At 39.8% G+C, this 22,880-nt stretch overlaps 1 protein-coding gene across 4 annotated transcripts in view; it reads left to right on the top strand.

Moving 5' to 3' along the window:
* Positions 1–22,880, top strand: part of VPS13A (vacuolar protein sorting 13 homolog A) — a 218,539-nt gene that overhangs the window by 125,155 nt on the left and 70,504 nt on the right. For all 4 annotated transcript variants that reach the window (XM_074994740.1, XM_074994741.1, XM_074994739.1 and 1 more), the window contains 9 exons: positions 2,626–2,778; positions 2,939–3,200; positions 4,179–4,339; positions 5,754–5,857; positions 7,068–7,365; positions 9,986–10,381; positions 12,384–12,488; positions 12,576–12,722; positions 21,764–21,892. In XM_074994740.1, the coding sequence (XP_074850841.1) occupies positions 2,626–2,778; positions 2,939–3,200; positions 4,179–4,339; positions 5,754–5,857; positions 7,068–7,365; positions 9,986–10,381; positions 12,384–12,488; positions 12,576–12,722; positions 21,764–21,892 (1,755 nt within the window). The remainder of the gene's footprint in view (positions 1–2,625; positions 2,779–2,938; positions 3,201–4,178; positions 4,340–5,753; positions 5,858–7,067; positions 7,366–9,985; positions 10,382–12,383; positions 12,489–12,575; positions 12,723–21,763; positions 21,893–22,880) is intronic.

Here is a 22,880-nt window from a genome sequence, read left to right as displayed (position 1 = left end):
AACCAGGGGCAGCCACCTGCACACCTACAAAAGTGGAATACGGGGCAATTAGTCCCTCTGGCAAAATAAACTTGAGATGCCGGGATGACACCCAAAATATGGGGCTGCCCTGCCCAAAGCGGGACAGATGGCCACTTTATCCTGAGAAGACTTTAAACTAGGCACCCTGTCCAATGCCTTCCATTTCACCTGACAAGCCCTCTCTTCTGTGCCTTCTTCCTGATCCCAGTCATCTCACTGGTCATCTTGAACTAAAAACAGATTGGTGCAAACATCCTCTTTGCCCTGGTTTTGGCCTGGGCAGTTCTCATTATGCAACCTTTTTGTACTGTCAGTTAAGCCTCTCATGTCACTTCCTCTCCATCCTGACCTGCTCACTTAGAATCACAGTTGTACCTTGCACCTGTTCTCAGCTCCCTAAATCTCACAGGAATGATGCTGCAATTTCTGAAGAGGAGGAAAGGTGGTGTTCACCGGCTGTTCAGAAAGTTGTGCAAACAGTAAACAACCATCTATCGGATGGTCTACTGGGCAAAATGGAAATGGTTTTTTTTTTTTTTCCCCCTGTATGGTCACCGGCCCATGGAATTCAGCCAGTGCTAGCTTCTATTCATGACATCTTAAAATGTTTGCTGCATCTTTGGTTATTGGAATTTTTGGTCATCCTTCAGTGATAACTGCTTTCATTCCCCTATTCAGGGAAGATTGGTCTTCTCCAGTCCCATAGTCATAAGATTCGTGAAAGGGCTTCTTCATGTATTAGTCCAGTCCAAAAGCCAGTTCAACTGAGAGGCCTTAACACAGTCTAACAGCCTGATAGGACCTCAGTTTGAGCTCAAAATGTCTGTTGCTGATATTGCCATCACTATGATCACATGTAACATCTAAATAGGTATCTCAGTTTCATTTGAACCACACAATATACTTATCTATATTCTTTTTAAGCTGCATTCATCTCTGGAGAAACAACGTCTCCATAATCAGATCTCTAGTGATGTCTGTCCTTCTGTCTGAAAAAGACTAAATAGTTCTGTGCTTTGCCTTGCCTGCTTGTCACGTGCAGATTGAATGAATGTTCAGGCAACCTCTTCACGGATGTTTTCTAAATTCATGCCATCCTGCATCAAGGCTGCATATGAAATAACTGTGTATGCCCCCTAATTGGGTGTGAGCTCATTCAACAAGAGGCAAGCAACATCAATAGTGCTCCTCAGTGACTTTTCAATATTGAACATTTGCAGGACTGGCATATGATCTGCCGTACAGACATTTACCAACTGATATACCACCACTGCTTCTTCCAAAGAGGATTCAGTTTTTAAAAAGATTGTCCTACAATCCTCGTATAGTTAGACTCTTAGCCCTTCTGCGAAAGGGTTGTTGTTTGTGAATCATCTAAATGGATTACGTAGCTTCATCTCCTCACAGTAGTTGTCTTTCTTCTTTAACTGTGGTTCTTTGAGACACAGTGTAGAGGTGTAATTCTTAACCCGTAGCTGTCCTTTAATGTTGAAGTCGTATCAAATTCTCCTGCTCCAGCACACTGGGTGTTACGCACACCTAAGTGGAATACATAATTCCAGCACATCTCAAAGAAACACTGTTAGAGTAGATAACCATTTCATCTATGTCAGGTTTCAAGTGGCATGGAACTGTTGTCTTTGATGTTTTAAAACATTCATTTTTAATGGAAATCATCAAAACCTTAATCTTTATCAGTGATACAGGCTTTTCAATAGAATTTTCAGGTGCTGCCGAATTACAACCTGATCTTTTCAAGGATAGATGCTCTTTGCTCAAGGAATGCTGTATTACCAGTGTGTGTTTCCTTAGTAATAAATTATATTTATAAAACATTAATTCATCTGTATTTTCTATTAAAATAGCTTTTAAGTGGCATGGAGAGGGCTGGACTTAAATTTTCAGATCAGGGAAGAATGCAATAAACCTAAAACAAACGTGAGTCCTGACCTGTTCTCTGTCTGAGACAAAGATCAGATCTAAACTAGGGCAAAACAGCTAACTAGGATATGCAACTCCAGTTATGTGAGTAGTGTAGCTGGAGTTGATGTACCTTAGTTCAAGCTACAGCGGCATCTCTACTGTGAGAGGTGGATGGGAGAAACTCCCTTTACTCTTCTCATTCTGGCAGAGTACCGGAGTCAAAGGGAGTGCATTCAGTGGTCAATTTTTAGTGAGTCTTTACTGAACTCACTAAATTGACTCCTGGGACATCGATTTCAACAATGTTGGTCTCCCAGTGTATGTAGACAAGGCCTAATTTTTCTTCTGTAAAGAATAGACAGACTACTCCATAAAACTCTGGGGCTTTATATCAGCTTTTTCATTCTTATTTCATCTTCTGGTTGCTGCCCTGATTTTCACCAGCTGGTGGTGGTTCTCAAGAGACTATTCCCCCAGCTGGGAATAATCCAAGTACAGGTTTTTTTTCTTCCTCCTGTAGGCATGCACCTGGGGAGATGGCAGGAACTCTGTCATCGTTATTTTCAGGCTCAGAAGTGTAATTAAAATGTTTGAGGCAGAAATTATTCCCAGAAAGAAAATCATTGAACAAGTAAGTTCCCTTTTCTTTTTTTGTTTAAATTAATTTTATGGCTTTTTTAGATGAAAAAGAAGGCTAAAAAAACACTAGAATCAGATGCTGAAGAACACTTCAAAGTGCCAGAATATAAAACAGTAATAAACATCTTCTCAAAAGACCAGCTGAACATTACACTATCCAAATGTGGACTGCAAATGTTGAGTAATCTGGGCATGGTAAGAAATCTGTTTAAATGGAACTTTTTCACAATCAAGAAATTCAGTTTTAGATTGTTTTTATACTGGTAATCCAGATTTAAATAACACTTTGGTGTTTAGTACCACTTGGGGTTATTTGTGCTTGTAAATATATATTAAAATTGTTTTGTTTTTCTAGGCATTTGCTGAAGCAGCTAGCAAAACTTCAGACATTTTCAAAAAAGATCAAGCGCCATTTGTTATAATGAATTCCTTAGGACTTCCCATTACTGTCTCACCCAGTGATTCCTTTAATGTCCTTAATGTTGACTGTGGAGCAAAAGCATTGCATTTGAAAGATGGAGAAAGTCTAAGTATGGATTTTCTGAGAACTAAAAGTGAGAGTGACCAATTCACAGCAATGACTACCTTAAGCAGCAAAATGTTTTACATTCAGCTCAGTAAGTTGCATAATAAATTTGCTTTTGTATATGTGAGCAGTGCATCGTCCTGGTGAAGAAGATAAAGCATGTTTCATATGGTTAACTTTTTTTTTTTGTTTGTTTGGGGGTTTTTTTTGAGTCGAAAGGGACAGTTTCTGATTTTCCAGTGCTACAGCAATATCTTAAAGCTTGCTTTTGCGTCACATCAGGTTTATTTTGTGTGTACAAAAATATTTTCAAATTTATGTATGATGCATTTGAGTGTAATTGCTTTTGTTCCCTGGTTTATTTTGTGCTGTAATAATTTAGGCCCTGATTTTTGGACAGACCTGTATCAGTCTCTGATTTTTTCAATCTTAATTTGCATGTACAACTTTGAGTGCAAAATTGTGCCTCCAAGATTTGAGTGTTTCTTGAAAATCTGGGCATTTATGTATTGTTCTCCTAGAAAAAGTGATTTTAATAAAGGTTTTAAAGAAAATTAGAATTATGAATTCAAAATAATGAACCTGTTTTAAAACTATATAGCTTGCAATTGAATAACATTGTTAATGCTACTTTATTAATTGTGAGCTTGGAACTTTTTGAAACGGAGTACCTTCAACCACTTATTTCATTGTTACCTTGAAAAATTGAGTGAAGCTGTTGTGCTGCCAAGCAGTAGTTGCACTACAAACTTGATGCTTTGTAGCGGTAAAAGAAAAATTAAACATATAGGAGTTAGGAATTACTTCAGTCTTTATGAAATAATTTTGTAGCATTAGCCAAACTACTGTGCAACTTTACTTCTAAGAGATTGCCATTCAGATAACAAACAGCGGAAGTCTATATTCTATTTTGTAAACCAGTAACTGTTCTTCATGTTTCTAGATTGATAGTTACAGTAAAAATTCTTGGGCACAGAATTTTTATATACATTGCTGTTTCGTCAAATGTATGTTCTTGTATTTCGGATTGTTTCGTTAAGTTATTACTTCGTATTTTTTCGACTTTGAGGTCCTCAGAAACACTCCACTGCTGAAAAGATTCCATTGACAAAAGTGGGTCGATGTCTTTACAAAGTAAGACATGAGGAGTCAGGTGTTGAAAGATCAATTGTTTGTCAAATTGATACAGTGGAAGGGAGTAAGATGATAACTGTACGTTCTCCGGTACAGGTACTACAGTTTTCTTATAATATCTTTTATTAAGACTGTAAATTTGGGTGAGTTATTTACTATAATTACGTCACTCACTTTTACAACTATGTTTTAAGAACAGTTTTTAATAGAATTGTTCTAGCGCAGATTGTCTTACCATTTTGGGCCGGAATGGTTATAGTAGTTACAAATAATCATTAGAGGTATTGTATAGCTCTTTCATTATAATACATTTCATAATAGGAAAAAAACCCATTGACACTGACCAGGAAACAGCTAAAACATAGTTTCAAATATTAGTTGAACAAGAACAAAAACATACTTATCCCATCAAAACAGAAAAGTAGTCATGAGCACTTTAAAGACTAACAAAACAATTTATTAGGTGAACTTTCGTGGGACAGACCCACTTCTTCAGACCATAGCCATACCAGAACAGACTCAATATTTAAGGCACAGAGAACAAGAACAGTAATCAAGGGGGACAAATCAGAAAAAAAAGATCAAGGTGAGAAAATCAGAGAGATAGAGGGGTAGAAGGCAGGGGGAAGGTCAAGAATTAGATTAAGCCAAGTATGCAAACAAGCCCCTATAGTGACTAGAGTACGTACTTGGCTTAATCTAATTCTTGACCCACTTCTACCCCTCTACTCTCTGATTTGCTCACCTTGATCATTTTTTTTCTGATTTGTCCTCCTTGATTACTGTGTTTGGTTCTCTGTGCCTTAAATATGGAGTCTGTTCTGGTATGTCTATGGTCTGAAGAAGTGGGTCTGTCCCACAAAAGCTCACCTAATAAATTATTTTGTTAGTCTTTAAAGTGCTTCTTGACTGCTTTTTAGTTTTGATAGTATATAGACTAGCATGGCTCCCTCTCTGTTACTATACTTATCCCATATCTGAAACTGAGTTCCTGTCCTCTTTTCCCTCAACAAATTATGATTTAGTCATGGAAGACTATGGCATAGGTGGGAATGTTTTGCTTTAAGTCTGGATGCTTCTCTGAAGTATTTGCATTGCGTTGCTACTTACAAACACCAGAAGTGGTTCAGGTATCTCCACTAATCTCTCAGATTTAACTGTGCCCTTTCTTCCTTCTGAAGCAGAAACTTGGCCTTCAAAGCTACAAATAAATTGGTAATTTAGGGCTGCTGCTTTGTCCAACACAATCTTAGTTCTAATGCTGATGTTGAAACAGAAATAAGCAAAAGCAGCACTGAGTTTAAGATATACATCCAGGACTTTCACTTCAGTGCACATTCTGTGGTATCTGAGGGCCTGACTGTAGGTAACAGATTCCTTGGTATGTTTGGGGTGGTTACTGGAAATCTACAAGATCCATTTTAAGTAATTTCTCATTCTGCACTTTACAATATTATATTTTTGAGATTTTTATCAATGTAATTTATGCAGACTTTTTTATTTTGCACAGATACGGAATCATTTTTCAGTTCCACTGAGTGTTTTTGAAAATGGAACATGTCTAGGAACTGCTTCACCAGTAAATGAATTTAACATACCACTGACCTCTTACAGGTGATCATTTATGTTCTTTTTTTTAAATACAGAATGTACTGTATAAGTCAGGGATCTCATACTCGATCTTAGGGCCAGTGTCAGCCCTCAAACCCTCCTTGCAGGCCATCAGGCATCATCATCTGGCAGGGCTCCAGAGGGGCAGTGGAGGTTTCTGTGTGTCCCCCCAGTGTCTCATAGCATGCCTGTTGGCCCACTGCCTGGTCAGTGCAGGGGGGCCCAATCTTTGCTGCCTCTCCATGTCAGGCCCCTCTCCTCCTTGGTAATCCTCGATAATGTGTCCCTCACAGGAGTGGGGCTTGAGGAGAGGGTGCAGTCGGGGGAAAGGCAGAGGTACAGCAGTGTTGGGCTTGGGGAAAGGATACAGACAACCCCTCCACCACAACCATCCTGCACCATGGTTGCAGCAACTCACGTGCTTGTTGCCACATGGGGGCTGGATGGTGAAATGGTTTGGGCTGTAAATGACCCATGGACTGAGACTTTGAGAACCCTGTTATACGTGAAGATGACTAATCTAGTAAATAAAAATATAAGATATAAATGTGTTTTAATAGAAAATTAAGCACATCTTCCAAGATTATTATTTTTTGTATTGGAAGTTTTTAGTACTGTGGGTGGTGCAGAAGCAGCCTTGCTATGTCATTCTAAGATATTCACAGATCTGCAAAGTTAAATAGGTTGGTATTTGGAAGGGAGACTGTGAACACTCCAAATCTGGGACTTTTAAAGGAGTTTAGGGTAGTTGGGCACTTGATTCCTTTGAAAATCCATGCACAAGTGCTCCAGGAAATGATTATGGTCATCCAATAGGGAGCAGAGACTATACTTGATTGAATAATGAGGGGCCATAAGATGGAATTTCTTCCTGCCCTGCCCATTATCACTTTTGTTAAACATATTTTTGCTGTATTGGTTGCAAGTACTGTAGTTAAATCATATTTCAAAGCCCCTTGTGTGTCTCCAGTAGTCTCTGCTTTCCAGTGTGTTTATGTAAAGGGATGCATATACCACTAAAAGAATCCTTTTAGTTAAAACCATGTTTTTATTTCCTCTCTCAATACTTTTCTTTTGTTTTTATGTTATATTGAAAAATAGTTTAAAGTCACAGATTACATGAGTATATAATAAAATTTTGGTATTAAAGTTTCTATTTTAAAAGCTTGTTATTGAGAGATTAGAAAATGTTTACAAATATTTTCATCTGCAGATCAACACTTTGTTTACAACCAGTAACTGATGAAAATGGAATCAATGGAGAATATGAAATGTGTGAAGGAATTACTTTTGATGAAATTATGAAAAATTTTGGCAACTTGATACAGAGGAAGTGCCAGTCAATGAAGTCAACTAATCATTCACTGATTATTAATGTTGTGCCAGTAAAAGATACCTTGATATCTTCAGTATGTGAGGACGATAGATGGGATATGCCATATGTTATTCATTTATGGCCCTCTGTCCTTCTTCGCAATCTTCTTCCTTATCCGATAACTTATTCCCTAGAGGTAATCTTCACCATTATAGTTCTTGTATTATTCCACTATATACTGTGTAATTTAGTTGAAAGTAAAGATTCTTTTGTGAGCAGGTCTAAACAGGGACAAAAATGTTTGTTGTTTTACCAGTTAAAAACAACTACAGCTGTAGGATTGATGTTTGGTGAGTTGGAGGAAAAGCAGATACCATAGTGTGAAAGATGCTGAATCACAAATACATTATATAAAATGAAGGCAAAAAGAAACTTATAGACTTCCATTATAGGCAAATTTAGCACAGTGTATACTTCCATACGAGACTCCACTTTTGATTATGAAGTAGAGCTGTATCCTATTAACTCTTTGCAGTGCAAATGTGCGGTATTTTTTTCATGTGAACTGTGATTGCCTCAAGAAACAGTAACATCAGTTAGGCATGTGTTCAGTATGGCTATGTCTACACTAGAAGCATCTGTCTATAGAAGTTACTGTCGGAAGAGGTGTTGCGAGAAAACTTCAGTGGACAGATCATGTCAACACATAAAAGCGGATCAATGTTCTGACCTGCTTGGTCGACAGAAGGGCCCCCTGGAGTATCTACACAGCTTTTTTGTTGAAGACAGTTTCTGTCCATAAAATGCATTTTCTATGTAGATGCTGCAAGTTTTCTCGACAAAACACTGTAGTATAGCCAGAGCCTTTTTTGCCCCAGGAGAAAGTCAATGGAAATATAGATGGGAGACACCAATTATAAACATCCAGTTTAAGTGCTCTTTATATTCAGGAAACAGACATAAGAATTCTAGTCAAACTGTTCTGAGTTGTGTTGTGAAAACTCACCCAAATGACTCTCTCAAATAGACTATTACTTGTAATACAAATAAGAGAAACACAGAAACTGTTTTCTATATTTGTTATTCAATAAAACAAATTCCAGAAACAGATGAAGTTTAAAAAATTACTTTTACCTATCTCAACTTCATAATAATTGGTCCTTCAGCTGAACTCTGTGATTACTTGAGGGGCCCTAAACAGTGATTTAGGAGCCTAAATCCCATTGAAAGTAATTAATTGAATCAATGGTACTTAATTCATCCTTTTCCAAAAAATTGGATTGATTTCAGATTGGTTATTGACAGGTGTTGCTTATATAATGATTAGTGTTAAAAATGCAGAGGTCTGCCCCCTTCTGAAGAGAAACAGTCTTTTGACACAGAAGTGTTTCTTAATTAGAGTAATGTGAATTTTTCTTCTTTGGGAGGGAAGGAGTGGAATGTGCTATGTATGGGTTTTCAATAGCAGGAACGCTTGATAATTAAACAGATAAATTATAGCTTCCAGTATGTATTCCAGTTTTCTTTTGGAGGTGAGTTGCATGTCATCCTGATGAGTGATAGTATTATTAGCTCCAGATTATTTTGGCCATGCTAGAACCCTCAGTAACTTTTGTTACAGTTTATCACAAATTGTTACTTTGGATAATTGAAGCATGTTGCTGGTTCACTTTAAATTGCTGTCTAATGGGTGAAACAGTACCTTGAAGACAGAACTTTGTTGGTAGTGTAGGGCAATTTTGTGTCAACACCAAGGGATTTGAATTAGCCATGTACCTCAAATATCTACCGTATTTCTAAAGTTGCTTGATATACATACTCTCTCTCTCTCTCTCTGTGGCAGTAATTATATAATTTCCTGTCCATGTTTAGAGTTCTCTTATGAATACAAATTAATAAATCCAAAATGAAGGAAATTTATTTTGATGTAATTATTTATCATTAATTAAGTAGTTAAAAGAATGAGTGTAATTTTGTGATGACTGTTAGAGAATTGTTTCTACAGTGCATTCAGTAAAATATGCAAAGTCTCAAAATATTTTGCATTGTTTAAAAAATTGTTTTAATAATTTATTAATTTATCATGTATTAATTTTGAGTGACCAAAATGTGCTAAGGACTTCCGAAACAAGTAAGAGACATTCCATGCCAAAAAAGTCATAATGAAGTCAAAGAAAAACCATATGGAGAGAATTGAGAACAGAGGACAGGGTACAGCAATAAGATTAAATGTTTGTTTATGGTACATATTTTAGTAATTAAGTGACATGTAAATGCTTTTTAAAATTTTCACCTAGTGGCCGTTTCTATACAGGCTACTTCTTTCGAAAGTGGCATGGTAATACACGGCCCGAAATATGCTACTGAGGCACGGATGCAAATTCCCCACACCTCATTAGCATACGGTCACATGATTTGGAGTCCAGAAGACTGGTCTTCCAGTCTCCAAAACGCTGTTTAGAAGCACAGCCCCTGGGGAGTCTTCTGGAAGGACGTCTCCTTCTTCTGGAGGCCCCTTCTTCCCAAAAATTTTTGGGGCCGTGCCTCTACGCGGCGTTTTGGAGTCTGGAAGAACAGTCTTTCGGACTCCAAATCATGTGACCGTATGCTAATGAGGCGTGGGGAATTTGCATCTGCGCCCCATTAGCATATTTCAGGTCGTGTATTACCATGCCACTTTCAAAGAAAGTGGCCTGTGTGGAAGCGGCCAGTCTGTTTATACTTAAACAGTTTTAGAGGGTGCATAAAAATGGTGCAAATTAAACCAAGATGCTGTTACAACTTTGTATCTTGTCCCATTTTAATGTGTTTTTAAGGGAAGTGATAACAAATGGGACACTCTAGAGGATGGATGTTCAACTCAGATTCATAATGCAGTATTGGATCAAACCAAGCTGGAATTACAGTTACTTAATTATCTTGATCAAAACTGGAAGAGCGAGTACCATATAAGACCTAATCAGCAAGAAATTGGCTTCATCACATTCTCTTGTATCACTGAACTGGATAAGACCGAATTAGACATTGCTGTTCATGTGACCTATGCAATTGGACAAATGATCATAGCAATTCACAGTCCGTATTGGATGGTAAATAAAACTGGCCGAATGCTGCAATACAAAGCTGATGGTATTCACCGCAAGCATCCTCCTGACTACAAAAAGCCTCTTCTTTTTTCTTTCCAGCCTAAAAATTTCTTCCAGAATAACAAGGTATTGTATCTGAATTTGGTTAAGAAACTGTGACACCTATGTGAAATTAATTATCATCCTTTCTTCACCAACTGAAAAGTTTTTTCAGACTTTGTAACGAACGACAGATCTAAATGTAGTAATAAATGTTACTGTATTATTTTGTGCACGAATATTGGAGGATCTTTTAATACCACATTTTCTGAGATTTTGCTAAAGAGATGAGAAATTTATCAATTTTTGTCTTGTAAGTGAAACATGAAAATGGGAATTGAAAAATCCTTTTAATGCATGATGTTTCACCATTAAAAAAGGTTATATTCATCAACAGTCGCCATCATGGTACTGGAGATACTGCAGTTATTTCTGTTTATCTTGGAACAGGAGATCAGTGCCAGATCTCACTTTGAGCACCTTTAATTGCCACTGACAATGAAAATTGAGATGATCAGTACTTTATATGGTTTGTCCCTGCTTGTGGTCTTTTGGATGTTAAATTAAGATATTAAAAATTGGTAAATGGTATTTACTACTTGAAAATGGAGGTGCCCTTGAAAGAAATAAGAAATTTTATTATGCTAGGGTGCTATGCAAATATACAGAAGGGCATGGTCTCTGCACCACACTGCTTTCAGCCTAAACACCATGATCATACAAGCTGATCTCTGTGAGTACAACATTTTACCCACGCAGATCTCCTTGGGGATCAGCGTCTAACTGAAGATAGGACATGCTGTGCAAAGGTCTAGATTTTAAATAATTAATGATTAACTTGGTTGAAAAATAAGCAAAAGTTGGAGAGCAAGAGACTGGTGTAAATTAAATAAATTCAAACTGGAAAAAGAAATCTTGTGTGCTTAGGATTCTTAAGGTTACTACTAACATGGAAAGTTGATTGTAACAAGGAATTAAGGGATCCTAGAAATGTGTTTTTATTGGGTGGCAGTAATGAGATTGATAGAGGGTTGGTTGGTTGGTTGCTGTGAGAGATTACTTGGCAACTTGCTTAAGCATGGAATCCACCATTAAAATTATTAGGCCTTTGTTATTCTAATCCCATTATTAGAACAGGCTGAGAAAAAGAGAGAACCACATGGCATTATCGCTTATATCCGCCTCAGTTAAATGCTGATAAAAACCCTTGGTGTTAAATCTGTAGTTTTTGCCCTTGCCAATCTTTCTCTTTTTCAATCTTCCTCTTTTTTCGTCTGCGTGACTTAGCCATCCAAGACAAATCTGCCTTTTACAATGATGCTATTTTGAGCTTGTGATCGAAAAACAAAATGAAATTAACATTGTAAACAGTTTGATCCTGACTGTGTCTTAGACTTCAGTCTTAATAGCCATTCCATGCATGTAGTTTCTCAGGAACAAGTTTGAAAATGAAGAAATCTGTGAGATAGAAGATGCATTTTCTGTTGTTACTATTTTTTTCCTTCTCCCTTTGTACTTTTACGGTTTTTTAGGAAATAAGATAGGTTTGAACTACTAAAGACCATTTATACTGACTTTATTTTTCACCAAAAATAGGACCGTGAACACCACATTTAATACTAAGAACTATCAGATGGTTTAAAAGTATAGAGACAGAGGAAAAGAGAATATGGGAAATTGTTAGCATTTTAATTAACCTTTCAGGCCCCAAATCAGGACACATACCTACTCAGAGCCAAGCTTAAGCAGATGCTCTATGATTGTGTTTCTTAAAAGGTTAATATATTTCAATATTGGTTGTCATATTGGGTGTAAGCTGGTGATAAGTGCACATAAAACTGCAAATTTTTGGTTAATGTTGTAAGATATAGGTACATGAATTTTAAATCACCTTAAACCACGAGAAAAACACTTTATTAATACAATAAATACACGTGCTCATGCAGAGTCTTGTATGTTTGAAAGAAAATTGGGTGGAAAGAGGACAAGGATAACAGAGATGATCAGGAGACTTTTTTGTCAATTTGGCTGTTTTAAATATTTTTCATTAGTTTTCATACGTTAACAAAAATTAAATTTATTTTTAAAGGTTCAGCTTATGGTGACTGACAGTGAACTGTCTGATCAGTTTTCTCTTGATACTGTTGGCAGTCATGGTTCTGTAAAATGTAAGAGTCACAGAAAGGAGTACCAAGTGAGTATAATGTGTCTATCAAACTTCTATATGTTTAAAAATATAAAAAAATTAAGCGAAATTTTAAACAATTTCCTTCATTCACAGGTTGGTGTCACCATAAATAACAGCAGTTTTAATCTTACAAGGATCGTAACTTTCACCCCCTTTTTTATGGTTACAAACAGAAGCAAATACACTTTAGAAGTAACTGAAGAAGGCAAGGAAAAATGGATTCCTGTCACTTTTCAGCAGGTAGATTTTTTTTTTTAATTAAATCTTAAATGGTTGAATTACACACAATTTCTCAAGTTTCTTAGGAAGTTTTCAGTTTTCATTTCTCACACACGGGTAGTCTTAGTATTTTGATGTGTTATACTGTTGTTGGCCATGCAGAAGTCTGAGGGCCTGATTCTGACATCCTTACTTTAAGCCGAATTGTAGACTACCTTGCATGGCAGTGCATAATTAGAAGGAGGGTTAAGGCACTTCCTAGTCACATCTCAAGTAGCAACACTGGAGGAGAAGCAGTTGCCACAGAGCTTCTGCATTTTCCTCTTGTTCCCTACAGGAGTTGGTGGGAAGCAGATGTTCCGTCTTCCTGTTCCTCCCATAATATGTGGTGGTATAGTTGTGCTGACAAGTTGTTTGGTGTGCAGTTTACTTCCTGCTCAATGCAGCAGAAGAACCAGAGCAAAGGTGGAAAAGTACTGGATACTTGAGTTCTCTTTGTTTCTCTGTCTCTCTCTCTCTCTCCCTCTCCCTCGGTGTGTGGGGAGGAGGGGAGGCTCCTTGCATGTGTCAGGCTACACAGTGGTAATGTAGCCTGTAATTAGGGCCACTGATTTCAAAGAACTGCTTGCAGAGCATGTTTATGCTTAAATAAGAATATCAGAATCTGGCTATAAATGAATTGCAACCACTTCTTATAATATTCTACTTTTACTAATTACAGTTGTGAAATGTAGCGTTTATAGTTCATGATCTCAAAAGAAAACTTACAATTGAATATAAAATTGATAAATCACCATTTCTCAAAAACAACATAGGAATTGACACACTGGATCAAGCTTCAGGTTCATCCTTCTAAGTAACCTTCACTTGGTGCTGGCCAGAACCAGATACCCCAAAGAAAATTCCTCAAAGGAAAATTTCCTCTTGACTTCCATCAGTTGGTTCTTGCCTTGGAAAATGAGGATGTCTCTTCAGTTTTTAGAAATCCTGTCTAATAGTTATGGGCCCTGGGACAAGGTTCGGGGCGGGGGGGCAGTTCTGTGCCCAGGAAGGGGCAACGCCAAGGGCAGTCAACGTCCATTGCTGTCTGGACTGTGGTGCTGGGCTCTCCCCACTCCTTCACAGCTGTGTGCAGCCAGAACAATGCTGCCATGGCACACCAGAAGGGTTTGGAACTCCAGCCATTGCCAAAGGAGAAGCAGTGGTGTCTGGAGCTCCAGGACCATTTGATGTGCTGCCCCCCCGCCTTTGCCCTCCTCTTTTCCCAGTTGGCGGGCCCACTATTGAGCTCTTGGCATCAGTGACCTCTAGTGACAATTATTTACTAGGGGTACATTGTGTAAAAAATATTTTCTATTAGTTATAAATTTGTTGGCTTTGAATGTCCCATTGTTGTCATTAGGCAATAAAAAGATTTATTTACCTTTTTGTATTTCTGAAGAACTCATATTCTGTATATTATTTTGTATACGTGGATGGTTAGCATAGGCTCTCTTATTCACATGTCCCTAAACTCAAGAATCCCAGTCTGTCTAAACAGACAAATCTTTCGAGGCTTTTATCATTTTTACCCGATCTGTTACCTTTTGGGATAGGAATCAGAACTGAACACCGTATGCTAAGTGCAAAGGCATACCATTGATTTATTTAATGCACTGTAAGACTTTGTCCTAATTTTATGTCACATTATTTGTGCATCGTAGCGTTTTGTTTCCTTTTTTAGTACTACTGCTGAACATTGAAAAGAGATTTTTGTTGAGCTGTACACAATAATGCCAATGTCAGTTTTCTGAGTAGTTGAATTTAATTTATCATTCTTCTTCAGGGATCCCCGTGGGTGCTCCACCTTTAGGTGCATCAGCGCCGCTGTGCCCATGGGCCTTCCCCCACCTCCACTCCCAGCTGCCCACACGCATGCAAGACACCTGTGACACTTGCTGCACATGCGTTGACAGCCAGTCCCTAAGTTCTTCTCTGATTGCTACCAGCTTTGGTTGCAAGCAGTCGTCCTTCTGTGCCACCTGACAGAGAAACAAGAGGAAAGAAATCAAAAGCAAAACAACTATTTTAAACAAGGAACAAACAGGCAATGAGGGAAAGCTGTGGAGGCAGACTTTCCTCAAGTGGGTCCAGCTGCTTTCAGCAGCTCCATTCCACAGCACAAGTAGTCTAGTCAGTTTCACTCATGCTGGGTTCTAACAAGTGCTCTTTGCTTGTGGCCTTTCCATTTCAGTTTCCAACTACCACTCTCTGCATACGGTGCCTGGGTCAGCACCACAACACAGAAAGCTCTCCTTACTTTAGAAAACTGACTAAACTGTCCAGGAGAGTGAGGCAGCAACAGCAGAGATGGATCTGGCAGATGGAGCAGGCTATCACATCTATGGACCTCAACGACTCACCCCTCAGGCATCCATAGCTCACAGGGGCTTGAGATCTCTGACAGGACTTTGACAGTGACAAGCCCTGGATATAAGGGGAAATCCGCTGAAGCTAAGAAGAAGTCTCACACCTCCTTGGGGTCTGTCTCCAAAATGCCACTCTCCCTGCTTTTAAGGGGACAGCCTTGAGTGCTTCACCAAGTAGGCAACAGAAGGAGAAGGCTCACCCCTCCTCACAGAAGGCAGAGCAGCTCTTTGACACAGCCAGCATCCCAGCACCTCATAACAGGCCAGAAAAGAAAAAGCAATACACTGGTTCCGACAGCTGTGAACACTGATAAAACGTCACTGGTGAAGTGCACGAAAGCACTTAGCATGCCTACAGTCACTTCTGGCCTCTCAGTACCGGCAGTGCAGGGGGTCCAGTACAGATGCCCCCTCCACTATTTATGCCACAGTATAGCACTGCAGGGGAGTTCTCTGTCACCTCAGTGCTGGGCACCCCTTACTTAGTGAAGGCTGCTTACATGGCTCCAGGCTTTCACTTCACTCATTGAGGCTTCAGATTCAGGGTCCTCTGATTCACATGATGAAATTTCTCCTCAACAACACAGCGGGGAAATCTTCATCCAAGACAGTACAATTATAACAGTGTCAACAGCAGTGAGTGCCCCCCACCCATGCCTCCTATCTGGCTTTACTGGGATCCCTGGGCAGCATTTCAACATCATCCCATTCCCCAGCCATTACCTCAACCTCTACCTATGGCCAGACGAGTATTCAGTCACTGGACAGTTTGGAGTTTTCAGAGGTCAAGAATTATGGGACTTACACTAGGGGAGATGACAGCTTGAATTCCCCTTTTCCATCACAATTTTCTCCCTCATTGTCCTCAACAGTCTCGACAATGCATGAGTATATTGCTCCAGAACCTTTCAAGACCTCTTCAGGAGAGTCTCAGATGGGCTCGAGATATCCCTCTCAGCCCCAAAGGGTACACATCACAAACTGACTGATATATTACATTCATCCACCCAGATCAGAGTGGCAATACCCATTAACGAAGCCCTTCTGGATACAGCCAGGCTTCTCTGGAGCCCTCCAGCTTTCATTCCACCCACATCAAAGAGGCTGGAATGAAAGTACTGTGTAGCCTGAAAGGCAGCTGAGTTCCTCTTTTCCCACCCACCCTTTAACCCATTGACAGTAAAAGCTATGAATTAGAGGAGTAGACAACAGAATACCAGATCTACCCCATGAGACAAGTAGCAGAAGAAGCTGGATGAAATAGGGAAGAAGGCATACTCACAAGCCAACCTACAGTTTTTCGTATGGCCAATTATATGGCACTACTTGAAAGATATACACACCACATCCTTGACCAACTTGACACCTTTATTGACAATCAGCTCTGGATGCAGAAGACGCAGCCGCCAGGTCCGTAGCTTCAGCGGTGGTCTGGCGGTGTGTCCTGGCAACAACTGTCTGGTTTTCATTGGGCTGTCCAAACCACAGCTGAAGATCTTCCCTTTGAAATGTCGCGACTCTTCTCTGAAAGCACGAGCAAGATGCTTCACTCTCTCAAAGATTCACGGGTCACATTATATACCCTACGCATCCAAGCAATTGTTACAAAACATAAACAAAATAGACAGTTTAGTTATAAGTGCAAACCATCTTCATTCAGCAACAGACACTACAATAGATGACATCAGAAAGAACCAAGGAGGAGACAATCCACAGACCTGTCTCTGACCCAGCAGGCTGCGGCCTGTCAGTCATTTTGAAGATTTGGTCGAGTTGGAGGGCTCCCATAGCAGGCAGGCCTCAGGCCAAGTCACCCACCATCTTTGCCTCAAGGCTAGTAGCATTCTACCTTGCCTGGTGAGTCATCACCACCACCAAGTGGGTCTAAGAGATTGTACACAGTGGTTACGTCATTCCATTCATCTCCAAACCCCAACCCCCATCGCTCTCCCTTTTCTTGGACCCCCCCACAATTCTGTGCTCGTCCAAGAGGCACAGCCTCTTCTACAGCTGGGGGCCATAGAAGAGGTAGCCACCGAGCACAGGGGAGGGAGCTTCTGCTCATGATACTTCCTCATGCAGAAGAAAATGTGGGGGGTTGGAGGTCACTATTAGACCTCAGGAATCTAAACAGATATGTGCTTTGTCAAAGATTCAAGATGGTAACGTTAGCCACAGTCATCCCTGCACTACAGAAAGGTGGTTGGCTGTCCACTTTCAACATCCAGGATGCTTAATTTCAAGTCGCCATCCACCCATCACATGGACAATTCCTCAAATTTGTAATAGCAAAACGACACTTCCAATACAGCACCAAGAGTCTTCTCAGAGTTCCTAGCAGTGGTCACTGCATATTTAAGAACAAAGGGAATAACCATCTTTCCCTACCTAGACAACTGTCTAAGAAGGGGCAGCTCCTTACCTCAGAACCAACGGGCAACAGTTTTGACCATAATGTTGTTCTCCAATCTGGGTCTATGTATAAACTTGCCAAAGTACTAAAGTAGACTTGAGTTTATAGGAGCACTTTCGGATTGCCAGACAGTCACGGCCTCACTGCTTCAACAGAGATTACAATCAATCCAAGACCTCATCCTCACGTTGCAGGTCAGTCCCAGCATAACTGCTAAGCAAAGTCTGTCTCTTCGGCCACATGGCAGCTGTGATCTCAGTCGTGCCCCATGGCACGCCTCCGGATGAGAGCAATGCAGGCCTGGTCCAGATCAGTGTTCAGGCCCCATGTCCATCCACTGAACAAAACACTGACCATCCCAGCTACAGTCAGGGGCTCCCTCAGTTGGTGGAGCAACCTCAGAATGTATGCACAGGGGTTGCCTTCCACAGACCCTCTTCAGCTATCATGATTGTGACGCATACTTCCCTGCTAGGTTGGGGTGCCCACTTAGGGGGGCCAAGTGGTTCAGGGCACATGGTCAACAGACAGACTGCTTGAGCATATCAGCCTCCTAGAACTGAGAGCAGTTTGGTATGCATGCATGCACTTCTCCAGGCAGATCTCCAACAACACAGTCCACATAATGGTGGACAATATAGCAACAATGCACTACATGGACATACAGGTCAGATTATGCTCAAAACAACTCTGCCAAGAATCAATGCAACTTTCTGAGTGGTGTGTCCCTCAACAAAGCCACCTCATGGTGGCCTACGTACCAGGCAAGAACAATAAACTTGTAGACAACCTCAGCCACAGTTTCCCTCTCGAGCATGAATGGGAAATCAACAAATCCATCATCTGCCATGTCTTCTGCAAATAGTGGGTTCCCAACTGTGGATCTGTTTGCTACAACTGTCAACACACAATGACCCCTCTATTGCTGGAGACATGGATTAGACAACAATTCACTGGGGAATGCATTCAGCATCACATGGAATGCACGTTTAGCATATGCATTCCCACTAATCCCTCTTATTCAGAGGGTTGTGGTCAAGATAAAGCAGGGTAAGGCACTAGTCATACTACTAGCACTCAGATGGCGCACAATGACCTGGTTCTCATAACTTCTGCAGCTGTGCAGACGTCCCTCATGGTGCCTTCCTCCTATATCCTTGCTCCTAATGCAGCAGAACAGGTCCATTTGTCACCCAGCTATTGACTGCCTTCACTTCCATGCATGGTTCCTGGTTGGCTGACGGATGCAGAGCTGCATTGTCCACCTCAGGTCAGAATGATCCTCGAGAACATCAGGTGACCTGTAACAAGAAAGACCTATTCACAAAAATGGTAACACTTCATAGCTTGGTGCCCCTCCCAATCATGCAATCCCATTTACACAAGGATCCCACACATACTCAATTACCTACTCCACCTCCAGCAAACGAATCTATCCACCAGCAAGATTAGGATCCAGCTGGCAGCCATAACTGCCTTCTACCCACCTCTCCAAGACTGTTCTGTCTTAACGCACCCGTCTTTCAATCGGTTCCTTAAAGGCTTCCATAACACCTTCCTGCCAGTCAAAGAACCATCGCCTGCATGGGACCTCAGTTTGGTCCTCAGGGCCCTGACTGGCAAACCATTCAAGTTGATAGCCAGCTGATCTTTACTGTACTTGTCCATGAAAGTACTTTTCCTTGTGGCAATCACCTCAGCGCAGAGAGTTGGAGAGCTCAGTGCCCTGATGTTAGAAGCACCATATACAACGTTTTACAAGGGCAAAGTGGTCGTTCACACCTACCCTAAATTGCTTCCTAAAGTACTTACCTCTCCACTGCAATGAACTTGTGAAGATCCTGTGGCATGCCTGTGTCCAAATGGATCTTGGGCTGCATAAGACTCACCTACAATAAGTTTAACAAAGAACATCCAGCGGGCATTCATGCCTGTTCTGCGCAGGCAGTGAAGTTCCTGAAAGTGTTTAGTTTTGATTAAGCTAAATGATTTTGTACATCTGCAAATTTTGACACCTCATTGATCATCCCTTGTAATAGAACATTTAATAAATATATTAAATGATACTAATCCTTGGGAACCTTTGACCACTCCACTGTTAATATTTTTAACACACTGAAAATTGACCATTTATTCCAAATCCATGTTTTCTCTTAGCCATTTTTTGATGCCTGATTACACTTATCGTTACCTGATGTCTGCTTTATTGCCAATTTGAGGGACCCTGTCAAAGACTCTTTGAAAGTTCAGATAAACTGTGGAACTCATTCTCCTTTATAGACTATTTTGTTGACAGGCTCACAAATTATAAAAGATTACAGAAGTACAGTTATCCTTTACTTGGTGTCATTACTAGCTATGACACATTATAACATCTCACAGAAGTTAGCCCTCCTAAATACAGTCTGTCTCATTATGACTGGGTGCTCAAGCTGGGAAGCTGCAGATTCACTAGCCATCCTGGTGCCCTGTGTAGAAAATTACTTGTCCTATTGGGCTTGGCCAGAAATGGAGAGACAGTCCAAGTTGATGGCTCCCCATTGCTCTGTGATGGGATAGACAGTGATAAGGTTAGATGTGCCTTCAGAACATAATTGTTGCCTTTGCTCCATTCTGCAGTTTTTCTACTTCTGATATATGAAACAAATGGCTTTCAACTTGTCTTTTTTGAACTATTTAATTTTCAGTTTTCCTGTTATCTTGCCTGATTGCCAGCTTAAACTTCATATTTCCATCTTTCCATTTTACCTTTCAAACTTGATGTTCATTTTTGTTTGCTTCCTGAGAGTTAATTTCCATTGTCTGTAGTATACACTTTTTGACTTGAATAACCTTATCCAGGGGTCGGCAACCAAAAGAGCAAGAAGATCCATATTTTCCAATTTGGTAAAAAACTCAATAATTCAAAAGCCACAATGAATGTGACTAAATAAATCAGTAAAGAATGTCAAACCATACTTCTTTTAACCCACACGTATCCCAGAATGCACAGCACATATTAAAGGGGGAGTTATCCAGTTTTGTGAGGTCCCATTTTTTTGTTATTTAGACATGAATTGTTCATTGTTCAGCATTTAGACATTCATTGAAAATAATCAGGAGGGTTTTGGTTTTTTTACTTTGCAATTATAGTGTTGGGAAGTCCTTATAGAGCCACATGCAACTCCAGAGCTTCAGGTTGGAGACCCCTGATCTAGTCAATCATGCTATTTAACTTCATTTTTTTTCTTGTCTTTCTGCTTCTTGGGGTCTGAGAATCTGTGGGTAAGGGAACTTGATAGCATGGTAAGTTAGTGAAGTAGCCCTTCACCGTTGAAGATTTGAGTTAGATTGCTGTAGGATCACACAATATTGACTATGGTAGTTTCATCTTAGTAGTACAGTTCATGTATTTCCCTTGGAAAGGCACATTACTAGAATATCAGATCTTGCAGATATGTATTTAATGTCACTGTTGAAGCTGATAGATAATACATATTTGTGGTAAAAGATATTGAAGTTCCTAAATTAGACTATGATAGTTTTCACTGATTGGTTATGCCTTTTGATGTCGCATCTGTGCACCAACGTTCAAGATATGTAGCTGGGGCTGCCTCAGCAATAAGGGGGAAGAAATACCTGACCCCTTCCATGTTAAACGAACCAAACAGGAAACCGATAGTTAAAAGCTAGGGCTTTCTTAATATAATCTAATTTTTAATTCTGATTTCCCATTACACAGCTACTGATCTATTTTTAAATGCTATATGTGTTGGTCTCCTTTCGTTTTTTTGCCATTAGCTCTTCCTCTCTCCTTTCCACTCCCCTGTTCTAACATTCCTATTCTGGGTTCTTTTCGTTTATAATTGTTTAGATTAGGTAACTGTTTAGAAAATCCTAATGGAGTTCCTGAATCATTTTGCCGCAGTTAAGATGAAAATGTTTTTAAAATCAGTTTTTTATTCTTGCTGAGCACTGTAGGGAGCTGAAACTCCAGCCCATGATATTGATCAGTGTTGTTTCTCTATACTTCCCCATCAGCATGTTCATATCCATCTGTCGTCTCTGGTCTGTTACGTATATTGTAAACCCTTAGGGACAGTGACTGCCCTTTGCCCGATGCTTGTACAGCGCGTAGCATAATGGGATCCTGGTCCTGGTTGGGACTCCTTGATGCTGAAGAAAATGCTATTTGAGTGCTGTATAGTAATTTTTCATTTATGATTTGTATTTATTTGAATGTAAAATTTATTTTATTCTAGTGTATTCCTTTTTGGCCTGAAAGTGATTTTAATAAACTGCTGATTAGAGTTGAAAACTCTGACATTCCTCCCAAGGGGATCTGTTTTGATAAACAAGAAAACTGCATATTACTATATTTGGACAATAAGGTAAGTGTTTGTTTTTTGGGTTTTTTTAAGTAATTACAGAAGACAACATAAATCTGTACTCTACCTACTTGCACAGAAAGCTATTCTGCACTGCCAAAAACAGTGAGGTATTCTTCATATATTCTATAAAAGTGAATCTGTCAAAATTGAACTGATGGCTTCATGCCTAGCTCATTTGCATTAGATTTACACTTGTGGAATAGTAACAATTCAGTGGAGACAGTCCCAGTTGATAAGTGAAACCACAATCAGATCTATTGTATTTGCTGCTGGTGGTGTTCCTTTAATTATTTCTTGTTATAACTTTTACTTATTCCTGAAAGCAGGTAAATTTCATAAATCTGCATGCTTGCATTTTACCTCTTCACTTTTGTCCCAGGGTTCAGTGACTTTGTTAGCTTGATCTCAGGTGATATTGGAAGAAGATTGTAAACTAGGTACTCAGCCAATGTAAAATCCATGGCAGTACCATTTAAGGCTATGCCTGCACTACATGATAAAGTCAAGATTTTAAGGCAGTTACCTCCATTTTGCAATATCACTGTCCTCACTGTAAATACCATTACATCGATTTTTAGGGAGTACTAAGGTCCATAATATAACACCCACAAAGCAATTAGGCACAGCGCCAAGTTCATATTTAATAGGTTGGATTAACGCTAGTGTGGAAAAGGTAGTTATTTACACTGATTTTACTGGCCTCCAGAAGTGCCTTGTAAATATTCCACAATGCTCAACGGTAGTCTGCTCTGGCCACTTTCATCTCCGCTGCTCTCCAGGTGTGCAGGAGGTAGATAACGGAAAGCCCGCAAATTTGAATTCAGCACCAGGAAGACCATGGCAGCTAGCCTGTGGGGGTCATGCTTATATGAGAGACCGAGAAACTTCTTGCTGTATTATCAGTGCGGCGATTGCATCTACCCATGAAAAAATAGCCTCAACACAGAGTAGTGGCTTCTTCCCTGCACAGGATATAGCAGGAGAGGCC

This window comes from Carettochelys insculpta, chromosome 5 (assembly GCF_033958435.1).
Source record: "Carettochelys insculpta isolate YL-2023 chromosome 5, ASM3395843v1, whole genome shotgun sequence".
NCBI classification, from domain to species: Eukaryota; Metazoa; Chordata; order Testudines; family Carettochelyidae; genus Carettochelys; species Carettochelys insculpta.
Note: the sequence above shows the minus strand (reverse complement) of the source record. Positions and strands in the feature narration are given on the sequence as shown.